The sequence below is a fragment of the Mustela putorius genome, unplaced genomic scaffold (genome assembly GCF_011764305.1).
Source record: "Mustela putorius furo isolate JIRA1106 unplaced genomic scaffold, ASM1176430v1.1 tig00003898_pilon_pilon_pilon, whole genome shotgun sequence".
NCBI classification, from domain to species: domain Eukaryota; kingdom Metazoa; phylum Chordata; class Mammalia; order Carnivora; family Mustelidae; genus Mustela; species Mustela putorius.
In genome coordinates, this window is record NW_025422047.1 from 21,816,763 (window position 1) to 21,834,259 (window position 17,497).

General features: G+C 53.5%; 1 protein-coding gene across 2 annotated transcripts; it reads left to right on the forward strand.

The window, feature by feature from the left end:
• The first annotated feature begins 7,153 nt into the window (after window positions 1-7,153).
• Window positions 7,154-17,256, forward strand: NFATC4 (nuclear factor of activated T cells 4). 2 transcript variants are annotated; one of them, XM_045067777.1, is made up of 11 exons: window positions 7,154-7,385; window positions 7,996-8,124; window positions 9,248-10,343; window positions 11,906-12,068; window positions 12,654-12,853; window positions 13,168-13,340; window positions 13,782-13,922; window positions 14,942-14,997; window positions 15,272-15,398; window positions 15,593-16,174; window positions 16,909-17,256. In XM_045067777.1, the coding sequence occupies exons 2-11, from the start codon at window positions 8,025-8,027 to the stop codon at window positions 16,974-16,976; spliced, it is 2,706 nt and encodes a 901-aa protein (XP_044923712.1). In that variant the 5' UTR covers window positions 7,154-7,385; window positions 7,996-8,024; the 3' UTR covers window positions 16,977-17,256. The 2 variants fall into 2 exon arrangements, with proteins under 2 accessions (XP_044923712.1, XP_004755246.1); XM_004755189.3 differs by lacking the exon at window positions 7,996-8,124 and having other exon boundaries at window positions 7,159-7,385.
• Window positions 17,257-17,497: the final 241 nt, after the last annotated feature.

Consider the following 17,497-nt stretch of genomic DNA (forward strand, 5'->3'; position numbering starts at 1 on the left):
GGTTTTGCCTTTTGCATGATAATTCAGGAGAAGTGTAGGTCTTGCTGAGACCTGAGAGAATAGTGTCCCTGGTTACAGAGCGAGGACTCTTGCTTTAGACAACATCATGGACTGAATCCCTAAAATAGGAGAGCCATAAATCTCATAAAACTGTTTCTTCTTGGGCGCCTGGGTGGCTCAGTGGGTTAAGCCACTGCCTTAGGCTCAGGTCATGATCTCAGAGTCTCGGGATCGAGTCCCACATCGGGCTCTCTGCTCAGCAGGGAGCCTGCTTCCCCCCACCTCTCTCTCTGCCTGCCTCTCTGCCTGCTTGTGATTTCTTTCTCTGTCAAATAAATAAATTAAATTAAATTAAAAAACAACAAAAAACTGTTTTTTCTTGGATATAAAATAAACTTGATTTGTTCTGTATAATATGTAATGAGGATAATTATGTAGTAAGTCAAGAAAATACCCTGTATTAGAGGAAAGAGACTATATATGTAATTGGAATTTATGGATAATCCCCAAATCCCCTTTCTCTAGTTTGCAGAGGCTGCTAATTGGCTCCCAGAGTCTTTCTCCCCATTTTCCTTAATAATAGAACATGACATTTTTAGCTAGATGTATGCCCACTTGGAATAAACACATTTCCCAGCCTCCCTTACAGCTATGTGTGGTCATATGACTAAATTCTGGCCAAATGGAGGTAAATAAAAATGGTGCGGGGGAAGGAGAGGGTGTGTATTCCTCTGCGCTTCTTTGTTCTTCTTGGTTTAGATATGGTCACGATGGCTGGACCTTGAGCTGGATCCTTTATGTGTCTTCCATGAAGTGGAATGCTAGGAAAGGTGGAACAGCAAAGTAGAAGGAGCTTGGAAGCCAGAGAGTTGTGGAGCTGTCATATATGTAGTGCTTTTATATGAGTGCCTACATGTAGAGCTTTTATATGAGAGAAAAATAAAACTTCTGTCTTGCTTAAGCTGCTAATAGGTCAGGTTTTTATATATACATAGGAAACCTAATTCTAATGGATGCAACTAGTTATTTAAATATCATCTCTTACTGACTCTTTAATTGGTCAACTATCTTCTATGAATCTCTGCATCCCAGAGCCTAGCACATTAACAGATGTTGATAAAGGCTCCCATCTATCTGCTCCACAATGCCTGGTGGGGGACTTGAAGGCTGGAAGCTAGAATCATCACATGCATAGCAGTTGATGTTGATGGTTGGCTGAGACTATAGCGAGGACAATTGGCTGTACCACATACATGTGACTTCTCCATCTGAATCGAGCTTCTTTGCAACATGGCAAGCATTGAGAGAGAGAGAGAGAAAGTACAAGCAAGCCTTCAAGTTCCAGACATATACTTTTTATGACCTAGTCTTGAAAGTTATTGTCTGCCATTGGTCAAGGCAGTTACAAGCTCCTGGTCAGAATCAAGGGGGAGAATATAGACCTCTCATCTCTGGGTGGAAGGCTAGGAGTTACACTGCAAGAAGGGCGTGTTGAATGGGAAAAACACATACATCTCCGGAAAATAAAGTCTGTCACATTCTGCCTGTTGGCCATAGCAATTCACATCCCTCTCATAGTCATCCCTCCCCTTAAAATCTTAAAGTCTAATCCATCATGGCACCAAGCTCAGGTGGAGAGGCCCAGACCTCATCACCTAGCTCCTGGACCTCAAACTTGAGAAAAAATTGTAACAAATCACCCCAAAACTTAGTAGCTCCTTCCAGGTATATATTATCTAATTGGGAGATAAGATGTAAACATGTGAAAAGTTATATACTAATAGAAGGATTTAATAATAACCAATGCAACAGTTTTTTTCTAACTATTTATATATCTGTTGCTTTGTGTAAAGAAAAATTTCAAAATTAAAATTAATAGCCTTAAAAAGGAATGATGACATACTGATACCTACAGCATGGGCGAGCCTTGAAAACATTATGATAAGTGTAAGAAGACAGGCACAAAAGTTGTATGTCTATATGAAATGTCCAGGGACATCTGGGTGGCTCAGTTAAGCATCCGACTTCTTCAGGTCATGATCCTAGGGTCCTGGGGTCAAGGCCTGCATCAGGCTCCTAGCTCAGTGGAGGAATCTTCTTCTCCCTCTGCTTATGGTCTCTTTCTCTCTCTCTGACAAATAAATAAATAAAATCTTAAAAAATAAATGTCCAGAATAGGCAAATCTATGGATACAGAGAGTTGATTAGTGGTTTCCAGCAGTTAAGGAACAGGAGAATGGAGAATGATTACTAATCACCCTTTTTGGGGTGATGAAAATATCCTGAATTAGATATATATAGTGAGGGTTGTTCAACATTGTGAATATACTAAAATCTACTGAGTTGTATGCCTTCAAAGGATGAGTTTTATAGTATATGGGTTATATCTTGAAAACATTTTAAATTATTACTAAAATTTTTTTAAGATTTTATTTTTATTTATTTGAGAGATAGAAAGCGCACGCAGTAGGGGGGAGAAGTAGAGGAAAAGGAGGCTCCCTTCCAGGCCTCCCATCCACAGGCTCCCTACGGAGCAAGGAGCCATCATGACCTAAGCTTGAGGCAGAGGCTTAACCAACTGATCCACACAGGCTCCCCAACACTTAAAATTATTAAAAAGTTTACTTTGGGGGTGCCTGGGTGGCTCAGTCGTTAAGCATCTGCCTTCAGCTCAGGTCGTGATCCCGGGTTCCTGGGTTGGAGCGAGCCCTGTATCCCATTGCATTGGACTTCCTGCTCAGCAGGAAGCCTGCTTCTCTCTCTCCCGCTCCTCCTGCTTGTGTTCTCCCTCTTGGCATCTCTCTCTCTGTCAAATAAATAAATATATTTTTTTAAAGTTTCCTTTGATCAACCATTGAGTGAGATAGATGAATAAATCTGGCTCTAGGGGTGCCTGGGTGGCTCAGTGGGTTAAGCCACTGCCTTCGGCTCAGGTCATGATCTCAGGGTCCTGGGATCGAGCCCCGCATTGGGCTCTCTGCTCAGCAGGGAGCCTGCTTCCCTCTCTCTCTCTCTGCCTGCCTCTCTGTCTACTGTGATCTCTCTCTGTCAAATAAATAAATAAAATCTTTAAAAAAAAATAAATAAATCTGGCTCTATTGTCTATATGGGAAGGTCAGTTTTTACAAAATCATTGACAAATTTACAAAAATTAAGATCTGGAAAATAAATTGTAATGTTATAATATATTCCTATGACAAACCAATATGAAAATATGTTTCTCCTTTTTATTTATAAAATATACATATATAATTACAATTAACCCATTCTTTTTTTCCTTTCTTGTACTGTAACACACATATATGTATATGTACATACATACGTGTGTGTGATATATATGCATGTGTGTTAGATATATACATATATATGCATTACTGACATATAGTACTGACATTACTATGAACAAATTAGGTAAATGAAAGAAAATTTGTACTCTCTATATTCTTTTCTGGTCATGATTATGTTTCAGATTATGACTAATCTGAAAATAATTTTTTAAACGATTTTATTTATTTATTTGACAGATCACAAGTAGGCAGAGAGGCAGGCAGGGCGGGGGCGGGGGAAGCAGGCTCCTCGCTGAGCAGGGAGCCTGATGCAGGACTCAGTCCCAGGACCCTGGGACCAGGACCCAAGCCGAAGCAGAGGCTCAACCCACTGAGACACCCAGGCACCCCTGAAAATAATTTTTTGTTACAGAAGAGATGGGCTTTAAAAATGATATATAAACTTCAGTTGTCAAATGTGTGAGGTTGACATTAGATGCTGTTATTGTGAGTCTAAGTCAGAAAAAGAATCAGGGTCTAAATTGGGATGGCAATGAAGGGAATAGAAAGGAAGTAGATAGATACTGCATGAATAAAACTGATACTTTTCTACAGTTACAGGGGCAAAGAGGCAGATGTCAAGTAAGAAATAGATTTCCAGCTTGGTAATAACTGGCAATTCTTGGGGGCTTGGTTTGTAAGTATAGGTACCCCATGCCTAGAACTGCTTCAGAACATAGAGGTGCTTCAGTACATATTTTTTGTCTGAATGAATGAATGATCTTGTACAGGACACATCCTATTCGCCTCATGCACTCTCCATCCATCTTTTTACTCTAGCTGTTACCTTGGCAACCAACTGCTTGCAGGTGTCACCTGACAGTATCTGCTCCCAACTACAGCTCCTATCTTTGCCTTTCCCCAGGGACTCCTTTGCTGCAGCCTTTTGCGGCATCTACCATTCCTGACACTTGTGTAAATCTTGAAGAGTGAGGGAATTAACACTCAAGGGGCACCTTTTGGCCACTGGGGGTTAAGAGTGAGTGGATAAATATACCTGTCTCTTTATATAAATATTTAAAAAATTTTTAAAAATCATTTATTTGAGAGAGTGAGAGAGAAAGGAGGAGCAGGGGGAGGGGCAGAGGGAGAGGGGAAAGCAGACTCCCCGAGGAGCAGGGAGCCTGATGCCTGTGACAGCAATGAGAAGACAAGATGATGACAATGACAATGTGGGGCTCAATCAGGGGACCCCAGGATCATGACCTGAGGTGAAGCCAGATACTTAACTGACTGAGCCACCCAGGCACCCCTCCTATGTATCTTTTTTTTTTTAAAGATTATTTATTTATTTATTTGACAGAGATCACAAGTAGGCAGAGAGGCAGGCAGAGAGAGGAGAGGAGGAAGCAGGCTCCCTGCTGAGCAGAGAGCTCAATGCGGGACTGGATCCCAGGACCCTGAGATCATGACCTGAGCCAAAGGCAGCGGCTTAACCCACTGAGCCACCCAGGCGCCCCCCTCCTATGTATCTTGAATCACAGTCTATATGGTTCTACAGAAGGTTCCAGCTGGACAATGTTCCAGTTTTCCAGACAGCAACCAACTCAGTATCACATCCTTGGGCCTGCCTTCCTAGCTTCCCTCTTCCTATGCTCCACCAGGCTTGTCTCTGGGGATTGTTTTCCACAATAAACTGCCCACATGTCACTCTTGTCTCAGGCTTACCTTTCTGGGGGTGCCCAGGCCAAGACTGATTCCTATGTAAAATGTGGCATGGAGGAGTTAGCACTGGTAAAAGACCCACAGACCTAGCTGTTCACTAAACTCCCTTGAAGAGATGGACACTTTTATTACCATTTTGAGATGCACGTGTATTGACAAGAAAAGATATCCAAGCCATTTGTTAACGGAAAAAAACAAAATAAAAAATAGGTCAAGAAAAAATGCTTGTAGCAAGGGTCTCATGTTCCTGAAAAGAGCAAGTGTGTGTACATATATGCTAATAAATGTATACAAAATATTGGACTACCACGGTTTGCTATATAGTTTTATATGGCTTGAATAGTTTACAAGGAGAATGTATCTGTGTAATTATATAAAAAAAGAAAAACCCAATATTGTCCATCTCCAAGGCCATTGAATCAAGCCAGTGGAAGTGCAGAGCCAAAAGTAAAGCGCTCCACCAGCACAAGATGACACAGCCGAGCTGTGATCAGGTTTGACCGCTAGGGGGCAGCAGAGCGAGAACAAAGGTTAGGCAGGCGAGAAACCTGGGACCCGACGGGAGGGCGGCTGGGTCTTTGTGGTCGCCGGGGAGCAGAAGTGTAGGGGAACCTAAACCTACAAATACCCGCTCTTCTACAGGCAGACATTGCAGAAGTCATAAATTCCGTCCCTCTGCCGCACCCCAGACGGATCGAGGATTTTCAGACTCCAGGGGACACCCCCCTCCACTTCCCCGGAGAGAAGCTTGGCTCTCTGAGCAGTCTTCAGGCTCGTTCGTACCACTTGGGCACTCAACAACTCTCCCCTCTGTTCCCCACCCTCCCCCTGAAACCCGCAGAGGGGAAATTGAGTCACTGGGCGGCGAGGCCCGAGTCGCCGGGGGAATGTGCGCCGACGCCAGCCCTCAGGGCCTTCCAGATGCTTGGAGGAGGGGAGAGTTCTCCAGGAAAATATACAAAGCGGGGTGAGAGGAGGAGGTGGCTGGCTGGGCAGGAGCTGAGCCAGACACATGGAGAAACGCTGCCCAGGATCAAAGGAAATATGACATTTGAAAAGAATGTGCGCGTCTGCTTGTGCAGCGGAGGGGGGCGTGTGGGTGGCGTGTGGGGAAGCAGGGGCTGGATTGGGGTCTCTACCCGTGCCCGTCCAGCCTCCGCTTCCCTCCTCCCTCTGCACACCCCCCCCCCGCCTTAGGGGGAGAATTGTCGCGGGTCTCAGGGTGTTCCTCGCTCTCCCTCCCCATGGGTCTCTCCTTCCTTTATTTCCGAGATGAAGCTGGAAGGGAAATGTAACCTGAGGAGACCAACCAAAGGGGGGGAAAGAAAAAGAAAGAAAAATCAAACCAAGTCGCCTCCCCGCTCTGCCTCGGAACATTCTTCTCTCCCCGCCGGCCTGGCCTCTTATCCCCGCCCCTCCAGCGTCGCGGTCCTGGGCTCGGAGCCGGAGCCGCTCCGCACGTCACTGGGGTCCCCGGGGGCTGGGGGGGTCCCCAGGGCGGGCCAGCGGGAGGACGCGAGGACGGGAGGGAAGGGAGGGGAGCAGCCTCTGCCGATGCGGAGCTCCGGCCCTCCGAGCCAGCCCTCCCCTCTTCCCTTCTGCCCCGCAGAGCCTGTTTCTCATTAGAGTAACGGGCGCGGTCCCCGCCCGGCTCCCGAGTGTTTGTAAACGTCTGACCCGAGGGCCCTAACTTAACCCTTTAGGTGCGGGGTTGGGGCGCCCCAGGGGGCGCAGCCCTGAGCTGGAAGGATACAGGTTAAAGGTCGCTGCGGCCTGTTAAAGAGGTTTGAAGTACAACTTCAGTGTTGGTCGGGGGTGGGGGATGGTACCTCCCACACCCCGGTCCGCCTTTCGAGTCAAGAATCTCCATTCTAATTCCCGCTTACCCCAACAGGCCCCACCTGCCTGCCCTTCCGGGAACTCCAGCCCGAATCTTCCTTCCTCCCCCCCGCCCAGGTGACAGGTGTCCAACCCTGGGGCCCACAAGGACGTCGGGCTTCGGGCTCCTAGAAAACCTGGCTAGGATTTGTCAGGCTAGTCGGAGCGGGATGCTATCGGATCAGAGAGTCATTCCAGACTACGGTTCTGGGAGGGGGGGGGGAGCCGACTTCCCGTGGAGGCTAATTAATGGCCCCTCTGGGTGGCTGGGACTCGGGCAGCGGTAAAGCCCGGCCTGGATCACCGCCCAGTCAGGGGCTATGGACCTTTGAACAGTTCCCTCAAACGCCTAAACGTTCTTCACCTTTGAGGGTTTGGGAGAGACGGTGCCTGAGTGGGCAGACTCGGCAGGGCTTCCAGAAGGCCCAGGCAGGGCGGCTTCAAGGGAACGATGACCTTTTCCTTTTCAGAGCAGCCTGTAGCTACTCTGAACCCCAGAGCCTCCTGGGCCTCAAGGTTTGGAGGGAAAGGGGAGGAGAGGTGTCCTTCCTTGAGAGTAGCTGACCGCACAACTCTTTAGAACTTAGGAAAGGATCTCCCTGGGCTCTCCGCACTATAGGCCCAGGATGCAGCCGCCCTAAGGCGCTCGGACCCGGAGCCCTCAACTTAGACTAAGTTGGGTGTGTGTGTGTGTGTGGTGGTAGTGCTCCCTGCTGGGTATGATTGTCATAAGTGAGGGCCAATAAGCTTTAGTAAGGTCGCACCACGCTTGAAGGACAGTTTTCCAATTCAGTTTTGTTCCTTTTTTTTTTTTTTTTTTTTTTTGAGGGGGAGGGACTGGAGAGAGGACAGAGGGAGGGAGGGTGGGGGAGGACGAGGGGCGCGTGGTTTTCTCATCTCATCCCTGGAGGAGGGGCTGGAGCATCCCGGGCAGCCAATCAGGGACAGGCTGGGGGGGTTGCTTTGAAGAAGTTTGGGGGAAAAAAGTTTGGAAAAGTTTCTATAATAACGAGGGGGCGTCCGGAGGGAGGAGGCAGCGGCGGAGGAGGGGGCGTCTCAAAGAAGGGGAGGGAGGGAGCCACGGGTGAGGATACGGCAGCCTCCTGAGCTCCCCCCTCCCACCCAGACCGGGACCTGGGGGCTCTGGCCGGCTCCATGGGGGCCGCAAGCTGCGAGGATGAGGAGCTGGAATTTAAGCTGGTGTTCGGGGAGGAAAAGGAGACCCCCCCGCTGGGCGCGGGGGGGTCGGGGGAAGGTTAGTGCGGGGCTGGGAAGGGGTCTCGGGGTCAGTGAGGGAAAGGGCCCGGAGATCCCGAGTATGGGAATTTTAGGGCGGGGAACCTGGGGTGGAGGATGAGGGGCTTAGAGGTGGCGGGGAGTCGCGGGGCACCGGGGTCTGCGGAGGTGAGGCTGGGGGCCCGGCACCACTTTCTCCTTTTTAGGTCGTGACTGGGGTGGGGGTGGGGGTGCCGTTGGCTGCGCGCCGCCTCTCGGCTGGGCCGTCTGTCACTGGGATGGGGGGCGGGCGGGAAGAGCGGCCCCGAGAGTCCCGGGCGCCGCCAGGGGAAGGGGAATGGGGTAGGGGAGAGTCTATGGAGCGTGTGGCTGGCTGACCCGGCCCTGGGCCCGCGGACCTGACGCCGGTGGCTGGGGGAGTTCTCGGGCCCCGCCAGGGCGCCCCTCCCCCTCCCCCGCCGGCTGCAATGAGAGGCAGATGGCGGGGACTGAGGCGGGGGCGGCGGCCGCCGCTCTCACGGAATCGGCGCTGCCCGCGCCCCCCTCCCCGGAGCCAGGCCCGGGGCCCGCATGCAGCATCCCCTTCGCTGCACCCCCCGCCCACAGATGGGGGGAGTGAAGGAGGAGCCACCTCCCCTTGTCGCCACAGCCCCGGCGCCCCTCCACCCCTTGGCCACCGTTGCGATGGCAACTGGGGCTCCTGCCAGCACCGTTTCGGGGTTTGGGAACCGCTGCTAATTGGGTTCATGTGTGAGTCGCCCCCAGCCCAGCCCAGCGCCTCCCTAAACACGCCTCCAGGCCGAGCTCCAGCCCCTCTCCAGTCACCTCCCTCACCTTAAGACCCGCCCCGTCTGGTACCCCAGGTCCCAGGGCCAGGGGCTCAAGAGTGTCAGGTTCTCTGAGTGAGAAAAGGCCTGGGACGTCTGGATCTATGTACTTCACCTTCTGAGGTCCAACTTTGCTTTTGTCTTTGTGGCTCTTAAGGGCATCTCAGGGATCCCCCCGCTTATGCTGAGGAGGGGGTGGCATACAGGATTTGGAGGGCTGGAGGCTCAAGGAACCCAGACATCTCACCTGCTTCTCTTTGTCCCCATCTCCTGTGGCATCCCTCTCTCTGTCCCCCTCCCTTCCCATTTTGACAGAACTGGACTCAGAGGACGCCCCGCCATGCTGCCGTCTGGCCCTGGGGGAGCCCCCTCCCTATGGCGCTGCCCCTATTGGCATTCCCCGGCCTCCACCCCCTCGGCCTGGCATGCATTCGCCACCACCCCGCCCAGCCCCCTCACCTGGCACTTGGGAGAGCCAGCCCGCCCGGTCAGTGAGGCTGGGGGGCCCGGGAGGGGCTTCCGGGGGGACTGGGGGAGGTCGTGTTCTTGAATGCCCCAGCATCCGCATCACTTCCATCTCTCCCACCCCTGATCCGCCGGCCACGCTGGAGGACAACCCCGATGCCTGGGGGGACGGCTCCCCCAGGGATTACCCACCACCAGAAGGCTTTGGGGGCTACCGAGAGACGGGGGGCCAGGGCGGGGGTCCCTTCTTCAGCCCCAGCCCTGGCAGCAGCAGCCTGTCCTCGTGGAGCTTCTTCTCCGACGCTTCAGATGAGGCAGCCCTGTACGCAGCCTGCGATGAGGTGGAGTCCGAGCTGAATGAGGCAGCCTCGCGCTTTGGCCTGGGCTCCCCCTTGCCCTCGCCCCGGGCCTCCCCCAGGCCGTGGACCCCCGACGATCCCTGGAACCTGTATGGTCCGAGCCCTGGAGGCCGGGGGCCAGAGGATAGCTGGCTACTCCTCAGCGCTCCTGGGCCCACCCCAGCCTCCCCACGGCCGGCCTCTCCATGTGGCAAGCGGCGCTATTCCAGCTCGGGAACCCCATCTTCGGCCTCCCCAGCTCTGTCCCGCCGCGGGAGCCTGGGGGAGGAGGGCCCCGAGCCACCTCCACCACCACCATTGCCTCTGGCCCGGGACCCTGGCTCCCCTGGCCCTTTTGACTACGTGGGAGCCCCGCCGGCGGAGAGCATCCCTCAGAAGACCCGGCGGACTTCAAGCGAGCAGGCGGTGGCCCTGCCTCGGTCTGAGGAGCCTGCCCCATGCAATGGGAAGCTGCAGTCAGGGGCTGAGGAGACTGCGGCGCCCCCCGGAGGGCCTCGAAAGGAGGTGGCCGGCATGGACTATCTGGCAGTGCCTTCCCCCCTGGCTTGGTCCAAGGCCCGGATTGGGGGACACAGCCCCATCTTCAGGTGAGGATTGTGGCTAGCCCCACCTGTGTCTCCAGCCATCCCCCAGAGGGAGCAGAAGGTCAAGGAATGGGTTAGAAGGATGGTCCTGGTTCTATGCCCTTGGCATTTCAAAAGAGAATCTTCGACCTTACTCAATTTTGGGGAGAATTAAACTAAACCAAACCAAACCCAAACCCCACCTCCTCCAAACATAATTTGCAAAAGGACAATCCCTCCCTGTGGACCAATAAGGAAAAACCTCCCTACCTCCCAGGAGGACCACTTAGGTAAAGAAGTAGTGCCTGGCCTCTAGCATGTCCCCCGCCCCCAGCTCTGCACTGGGCGTGAGCCTGGCTAGATTTAAGCCCTGGGCTGGGTAGCAGGAAATCTCTCTTCTCTCACTTAATTTCTAGGGCCATGACTTACTGATTAAAAGTGTAGCTGCTAATTTGAATAAAACAGCTTGCAAGTCAAAGAATTCCTATGAAAACAAGCGGTGCTTAGAGTTCTTCCACCCCTTTCACTCTCAAAGAACCCTGCCCGCTTCAATCATCCTGAATCTTGGGATGTCTCATTGAGCTGGCTCCATCCAGAAAAGTTTCCTGGGGAAAGAAATCTTAACGTCTGTTGCCTTGGGCTTCTGTAGAGCAGGGTCCTATGGGGCTGTGGCGAGCACTGTAGGGTGACTTAACGGCATCCGTGGCCTCTATCTGCTAGGTGCTAGGTACTGTCCCCTAGTTGGTTTTACTCAGTGTCTCCAGACATTGCCAGCAACCTGGAGGATATCTTCCTGCTCAATACAGGAAAATTGCCCATCTGTAACCCCTGGCTTTCTGGAACTGACCTGTCCAGCCCCAGCTAGTGGAAACGGTGCTTGAAACAGTCCTGGCTTCTGTCAGTCACCGTCTTGCTTGGCCTGCTGGATTCTACTCCCTAGGGCCTCAATTTCTTTATTTGAAAAACAAAGGGTGAACCTCTGAGGACTTTTCTGGTCCGAAGTGGTCTTTCTTTCTTTTTTTTAAAGATTCATTCATTCATTCATTCATTTATTTATTTATATGACAGAGATCACAAGTAGGCAGAGAGGCAGGGAGACAGAGAGAGGGAGAAACAGGCTTCCTGCTGAGCAGAGAGCCCCATGCAGGGCTAGATCCCAGGACCCTGGGATCATAACCCGAGGGGAAGGCAGAGGCTTTAACCCACCAAGCCACCCAGGCGCCCCTTGAAGTGATATTTCTTTACTTAACTCTTCCTGTCCAGGTCTGGGGATTAGGATTAGGTCTAGGTTGACCACTGTATCCTGGTGAATGAACCCTCGCCACCCCAAACCCTGTGCTCAGAGCTGGAAAGAAAGGAGTCTCAGGCCTGGTGCCATCTTCCACACCCCTCATCTCAAGGGGTTCTGAGAGGGTTGTCTCCTATCTCCCCCTGCTTCTGGGCTTTCCAACTGTTTTATTTCTACTGTGGTTTCCTTTCTCCCACACCCAACACGCCCTCCTGCCTCACATCGCAGGGAGCTGGGCCTAGTGCTTCCCTGACGGGTCTGAGGCTACAGATGGTCAGTGCTCTTCTCTCCTCTCCAGGACCTCCGCCCTACCCCCACTGGACTGGCCGCTGCCCAGCCAGTATGAGCAGCTGGAGCTGAGGATCGAGGTGCAGCCCAGAGCCCACCACCGGGCCCACTATGAAACTGAGGGCAGTCGAGGAGCTGTCAAAGCTGCCCCTGGTGGTCACCCTGTAGTCAAGGTAAGGGGCAGAGGGCAGGCCTGATAGACTTCCTCTCCTCCAGTCCCAGATCCCTGCAGATGGGCTCCAGCTGTGCCGACCCATGGCACTGCCCTTTCCCACACTCCCTCAGCAATGACCCTGGAGGCAGCCTGGGGGAGGGGCAGGAGTTAGAGGAGGAAGGGTGCACTTCAAGGACCCGGATATACTTTCTACTTCTCTGTCCCTCCACCCCCGCTCCACTCTTCCCATGGGACACCAGTCTCATGTCTACTCTGGAAAATGGTGGCGTGCCAGATGTGGGGGATGGGGTGAGGCTGGGGCCAAAGTTCACTGGGAGTTAGGTTGTCTCTTGAGTTGGGCCAGTCTCTCTTGGAAGATTTTCCCCTTTGCCCAACCCAGTTTGGGCCTTATTCCAAGAATAGCACTGTGAACTCCAGGCCATGTTTTCTCCACAGCTGATGCCCAATTCCCCCTGGGAGTCCCTTCCAGGATATCCTTTATCTTTCACCATCCTCATCCCCAGGGTTGACTGAAAACCCAGGGATGGATGAAGGATGAGACAGTGGGGATTTCAACTGGGTGGCTGCTCTCTCCTTCTGCCAGCTCCTGGGCTACAGTGAGAAGCCACTGACCCTACAGATGTTCATTGGCACTGCAGATGAACGGAACCTACGGCCTCATGCCTTCTATCAGGTGCACCGTATCACGGGCAAGATGGTGGCCACAGCTAGCTATGAAGCTGTCGTCAGTGGTACCAAAGTGTTGGAGATGACCCTGCTTCCTGAGAACAACATGGCAGCCAAGTAGGTCCCCGTTTCACTTCCCCTCAGTCTTCAGACTTTAGGACTGACCTTTTCCATGAGGTCTTCCTCTTCCCAAAAGAGCTAGACATCACCCCTAGGAGAGGTTTCAGGCTTCTCACGATCTAGAAGAGGACTTGGGGGGTTAGGGGGCACCTTGGAGAGACCACCTTTGATTAGAAAATCACCCCCTCCCAGGCTCCCAGAGGAAATCATTCAGGGCTTTGGATGAAGGGTGGGGGTTTCCTTCTTGTGGGGTCATCACTGTTCACCTGGGCTGGTGTGGCGGGGGCTTGCCTTCCATTCTCTGCCTTCAGCATTGACTGTGCTGGAATCCTGAAGCTCCGGAATTCAGACATCGAACTACGGAAGGGAGAGACAGACATCGGGCGCAAGAACACGCGAGTGCGGCTCGTATTCCGGGTGCACGTGCCCCAGGGCAGTGGGAAGGTCATCTCAGTGCAGACAGCATCAGTGCCCATTGAGTGCTGTGAGCAAAGAGGCCCTGTGCCAGCTCTGTGTCTCCTGCCGCTCCCTCTCTATATGTCTGTCTGGCTTCCCATCTCTTCTGCATCGTATCCTGTGTCCTGTCTGTCCCAGGTAGCCCTGAAAAGGACTCAGCACTTATTTCTTTTATGGAGGGGATGGGGGCAGTGTTCTCAGACTGTCTGGGCTGGTGTAGAGTATCCCTGTGTTGCTCTGTCCTTGTCTGGGTAACTTTCTGGCCTTTGGTGACCTTGTTCATCTCTCTCTCTGCCCAGGCTCCTTACCTGGTCTGTATGACCCCAGGGATACCGTTGGTTTACTGTGTGTCTGCTGCTGAGGAGGACTCCTCCGGGGTCCTGTGGCAGTGATTCCAAGGAGGGTGGGGGCAAGGAGGCCATCCTCTTGTGTGCAGCCCCACCAGCTTCTCTCCTGCCCTGCTCTGCAGCCCAGCGCTCAGCCCAGGAGCTGCCTCAGGTAGAGGCCTACAGCCCCAGTGCCTGCTCCGTGAGAGGAGGAGAGGAATTAGTGCTCACTGGCTCCAACTTCCTGCCAGACTCCAAGGTGGTGTTCATCGAGAGGGGCCCTGGTGAGCATCCACGAGAGCGAGGGGGCAGGCAGGAAGAGTTTGGAACCGGCAGATGAATGATCTCGGGTGCTATCACTAAACTAGCAAATTGAGCTTCCATTTCCCTCTCTGTAAAAGGGAACAGCTACATTGCCCTTCCTATTGTCCTGTCTGCTTCCCGAGGGGAGCAGCAATCTCAAATGTGTGACAGCAATCTCAAATGCTCAAAGGAGGTGGGGGTGGTCCCTGGCTGGCTCAGTCAGTAGAGCATGAGACTCTTGGTGTCGGAGTTGTGAATTCTAGCCCCATATTGGGAGTGGAGATTACTTAAAAATAAAATCTAAAAAAATAAAATAAAATGCTCAAGGTGATGAACAAATGTAGGAAATCCACATTCATTTTATTAAAGAGGAGTCAGCTTTGACATAATTTACTCCCACGTGGATAGGCTATAGAGAAGAAGGGGAGAGGGGATTTAGACCATCACAGCTCCTGAAACCCCCTGAGTTATGGGCTTGGTAGCACAACTGTGATTGCAAAGCTTGTGAGGGGGCCTCAGGTCAGCTGCAGGGCTGGAGAAGGGGAGACCAAGGGGTCCAGGTAAAACCACCACCTCCCCCAACCCTGCTTATCGAGAGCCCCAGCTCCTACACTCAAATTTAGCACCCTGAGACCATGTCAAAACAGGTGCAGAGGTTCTGAGTCTTGAGATTGGGGTTTCATTGACTTCCTGCAAGCGAGGACCCTTTCCTACCCTTGAACTTCCGCCCAGCACTATGACGGGAGGGGATGTTTGGAGCTGGATGGGAGGGTTCACGCCTCTGTCATGAACTCTGTCTGATTCCTGGGCTGGCCCTGCCATTTCTCTTGGTTTCAGTTTGCTGCCTCTTCCATCCAATTGAATAAACGCTCAGTGGGCTCTTCTGTGAGCCAGGCCCCATAGGGGACTTCTGAGTCTGACCTCAGCTCTAGCAGGAAGGGAAATGGCAGGGGGCAGGGCCCCTGGAGTTGGGCTGGAGCTCTCTGTTCCTCCTGCACAGATGGAAAGCTGCAGTGGGAGGAGGAGGCCACAGTGAACCGGCTGCAGAGCAACGAGGTACCAGTGTCACTCGGGCACGTGCCCTGGGCGGGTGGTGGGAGAAGTCAGGAAATTCACAGCTCTGTCTCTTGCCCATGGAATGGAGTCCAGAAGCTACCTTTTCTTTTCTGGAGGAGGCGGTCTGTCTACCATGGAAGCAGGTTCATCTCTAGGGAATGAACTTTGCTGTGAAGCAAATGAACAAACCAGGAGGTGGAGCTTGGGTCCCTGGGAGGGATGGGCTGAGTCTAAATCCCTGAGGGCTGACTGCCTCATCCAGTGCCTTCTCCAGGTGACGCTGACCCTGACTGTCCCTGAGTACAGCAACAAGCGGGTGTCCCGGCCAGTCCAGGTCTACTTTTATGTCTCCAATGGGCGGAGAAAGCGCAGTCCTACCCAGACTTTCAAGTTTCTGCCTGGTACGCTAGAGGACAGCCCATGGTGGGGGTGTGGGAATACAGGGAGCGGGGGTGGGGCAGAGGGCTGTAGTGCCCCCATGGTTGGGGGCCAAGGGTGGCTGAAGCCTGGAGATGGAGAGGTGGTTGGAGGCTGTGTGGTGGGGAGACAGCCCGCCCTCTCACCAGCGTGTTCTCCTGCTGTCCCTTCTACCCAGTGATCTTCAAGGAGGAGCCCTTACCGGACTCATCTCTCCGCGGCTTCCCTTCAGCACCTGGCCCCCCCTTTGGCACTGACATGGACTTCTCACCACCCAGGCCCCCTTACCCCTCCTATCCCCACGAAGACCCTGCTTATGAAACTCCTTACCTGTCAGAAGGCTTCAGCTATGGCACACCCCCTCTCTACCCCCAGACGGGGCCCCCACCATCCTACAGACCTGGCCTGCGGATGTTCCCTGAGACCGGGGGTGCCACAGGTTGTGCCCGCCCCCCTCCAGTCTCCTTCCTTCCCCGGCCCTTCCCCAGTGACCCCTATGGAGGACGGGGCTCCCCATTTCCCTTGGGGCTGCCATTCCCTCCTCCAGCCCCCTTTCGGCCTCCACTGCCTTCATCCCCACCGCTTGAAGGCCCCTTCCCTCCCCAGAGTGGCATTCCCCCCACACCAACTGAGGGATACAATGAGGTAGGGCCGAGCTATGGCCCTGGGGAGGGGGCTCCGGAGCAGGAGAAATCCAGGGGTGGCTACGGCAGCGGCTTCCGAGACAGTGTCCCTATCCAGGGTATCACGCTGGAGGAAGGTGGGTGTGCGCCTGGGGGCTGTGAGTGTGAGTGTGTGTAAGAGGTTGCTCTGCATGTTTGCTGAGGGCTGGAGTTTGGCTTCCGTGATTGGGCATCCTTGGTCCCTTAGGGCCAGTCAGAGGATCTCAGGAGGCACATGCTTGGTGCATGTGACCACCTGAATCCAGTTCCACTTAGTTCCAAAGGGTGCATGGAGTACCGGCCCCAGCCCTTCTGCCTTGGTTCTCTGCCCCAGATCAGTCTCAGGGCTAGAAGCACTTTAAAAGTCATGCAGCCTAGCTTCCTCCATCTGCGGACTCAGGCACTGTATTTCAGAGAGGGATAGGGGCTCTCAGAGGTCCCGCCGGAACATATTGCCTCAGCTTTCCCCTCCACATGGTGACTGTGGTCAGGGTTGGTGGTGACAAGCCTTGGTATTTTGCATCTCCTTCCTCCCACTGGCTACCCCCACCCGCAGCACTGCTGACTGCACTTGCCCTGACATTGCAGGCCAAGCCAGCAGGACAGGGCTGGGATAGGGGCCTGGGAGCCCACATGGATGGAACTGAGCGAGATTGGATTGGGACCAGGTATCCAAACACATTGGGGAAACTGAGGCCCAGTGGAAGAGAAGCCAGTGGAGGAGGAGCCTAGAGGCATCGTAGACTGAGGCCTGCCTGGAATGGATTGGGGGTCTCTGGAGAAGGAGGGGACTAGTTCCTAGCCCAGTCTTTCAACTGCCCCTCCTTTACAGTGAGTGAAATCATTGGCCGAGACCTGAGTGGCTTCCCTGCACCTCCCGGAGAAGAGCCTCCTGCCTGAAGCATCGCCTGGCAAACCCCAGCCCTGCCCAGCCTCGCCCACTTTCCCTTCATCCCGACCTGGCTCCTCTTTCTCCAGCTTGATATGCTTCCTCTCCCCTGCCCCTCGCTGAGGTGTGGCCCTTGGGCCTGGTGCTGCCTTGGAGGGCTAAGATGGGAGTGGGGCCCAAGGCCAGGAGTGAGGACAGACCGGAGTGAAGGCTGTGTCTCGTTGTGTACAAGCCATGGTGCTGGGAGGCTGGGGACAAATTGATGGATAATAAACTGCTCACTGACTAGTGCTTCAGGCTCCAGAAGTCTTTAGAGAAAGAGAGATGGGGCAGCTTACTCTAGCCCTGGTCCAACGAGGCTTATAGGTTGTATCCCAAAGAGTTTCTCAGTGGAGGGGTGCTGGGGAAGGTTTGGAGGGACTCCAGAGGCTCTCCAGCTAGGGTGAGGTTGGGGGCCAGGGCTGGAGGAGGCCTCTCCTCCATGGGCATTCAGATTCTTTGGGAGCTTTGGGATGGGGCCCAGGCACGTGTG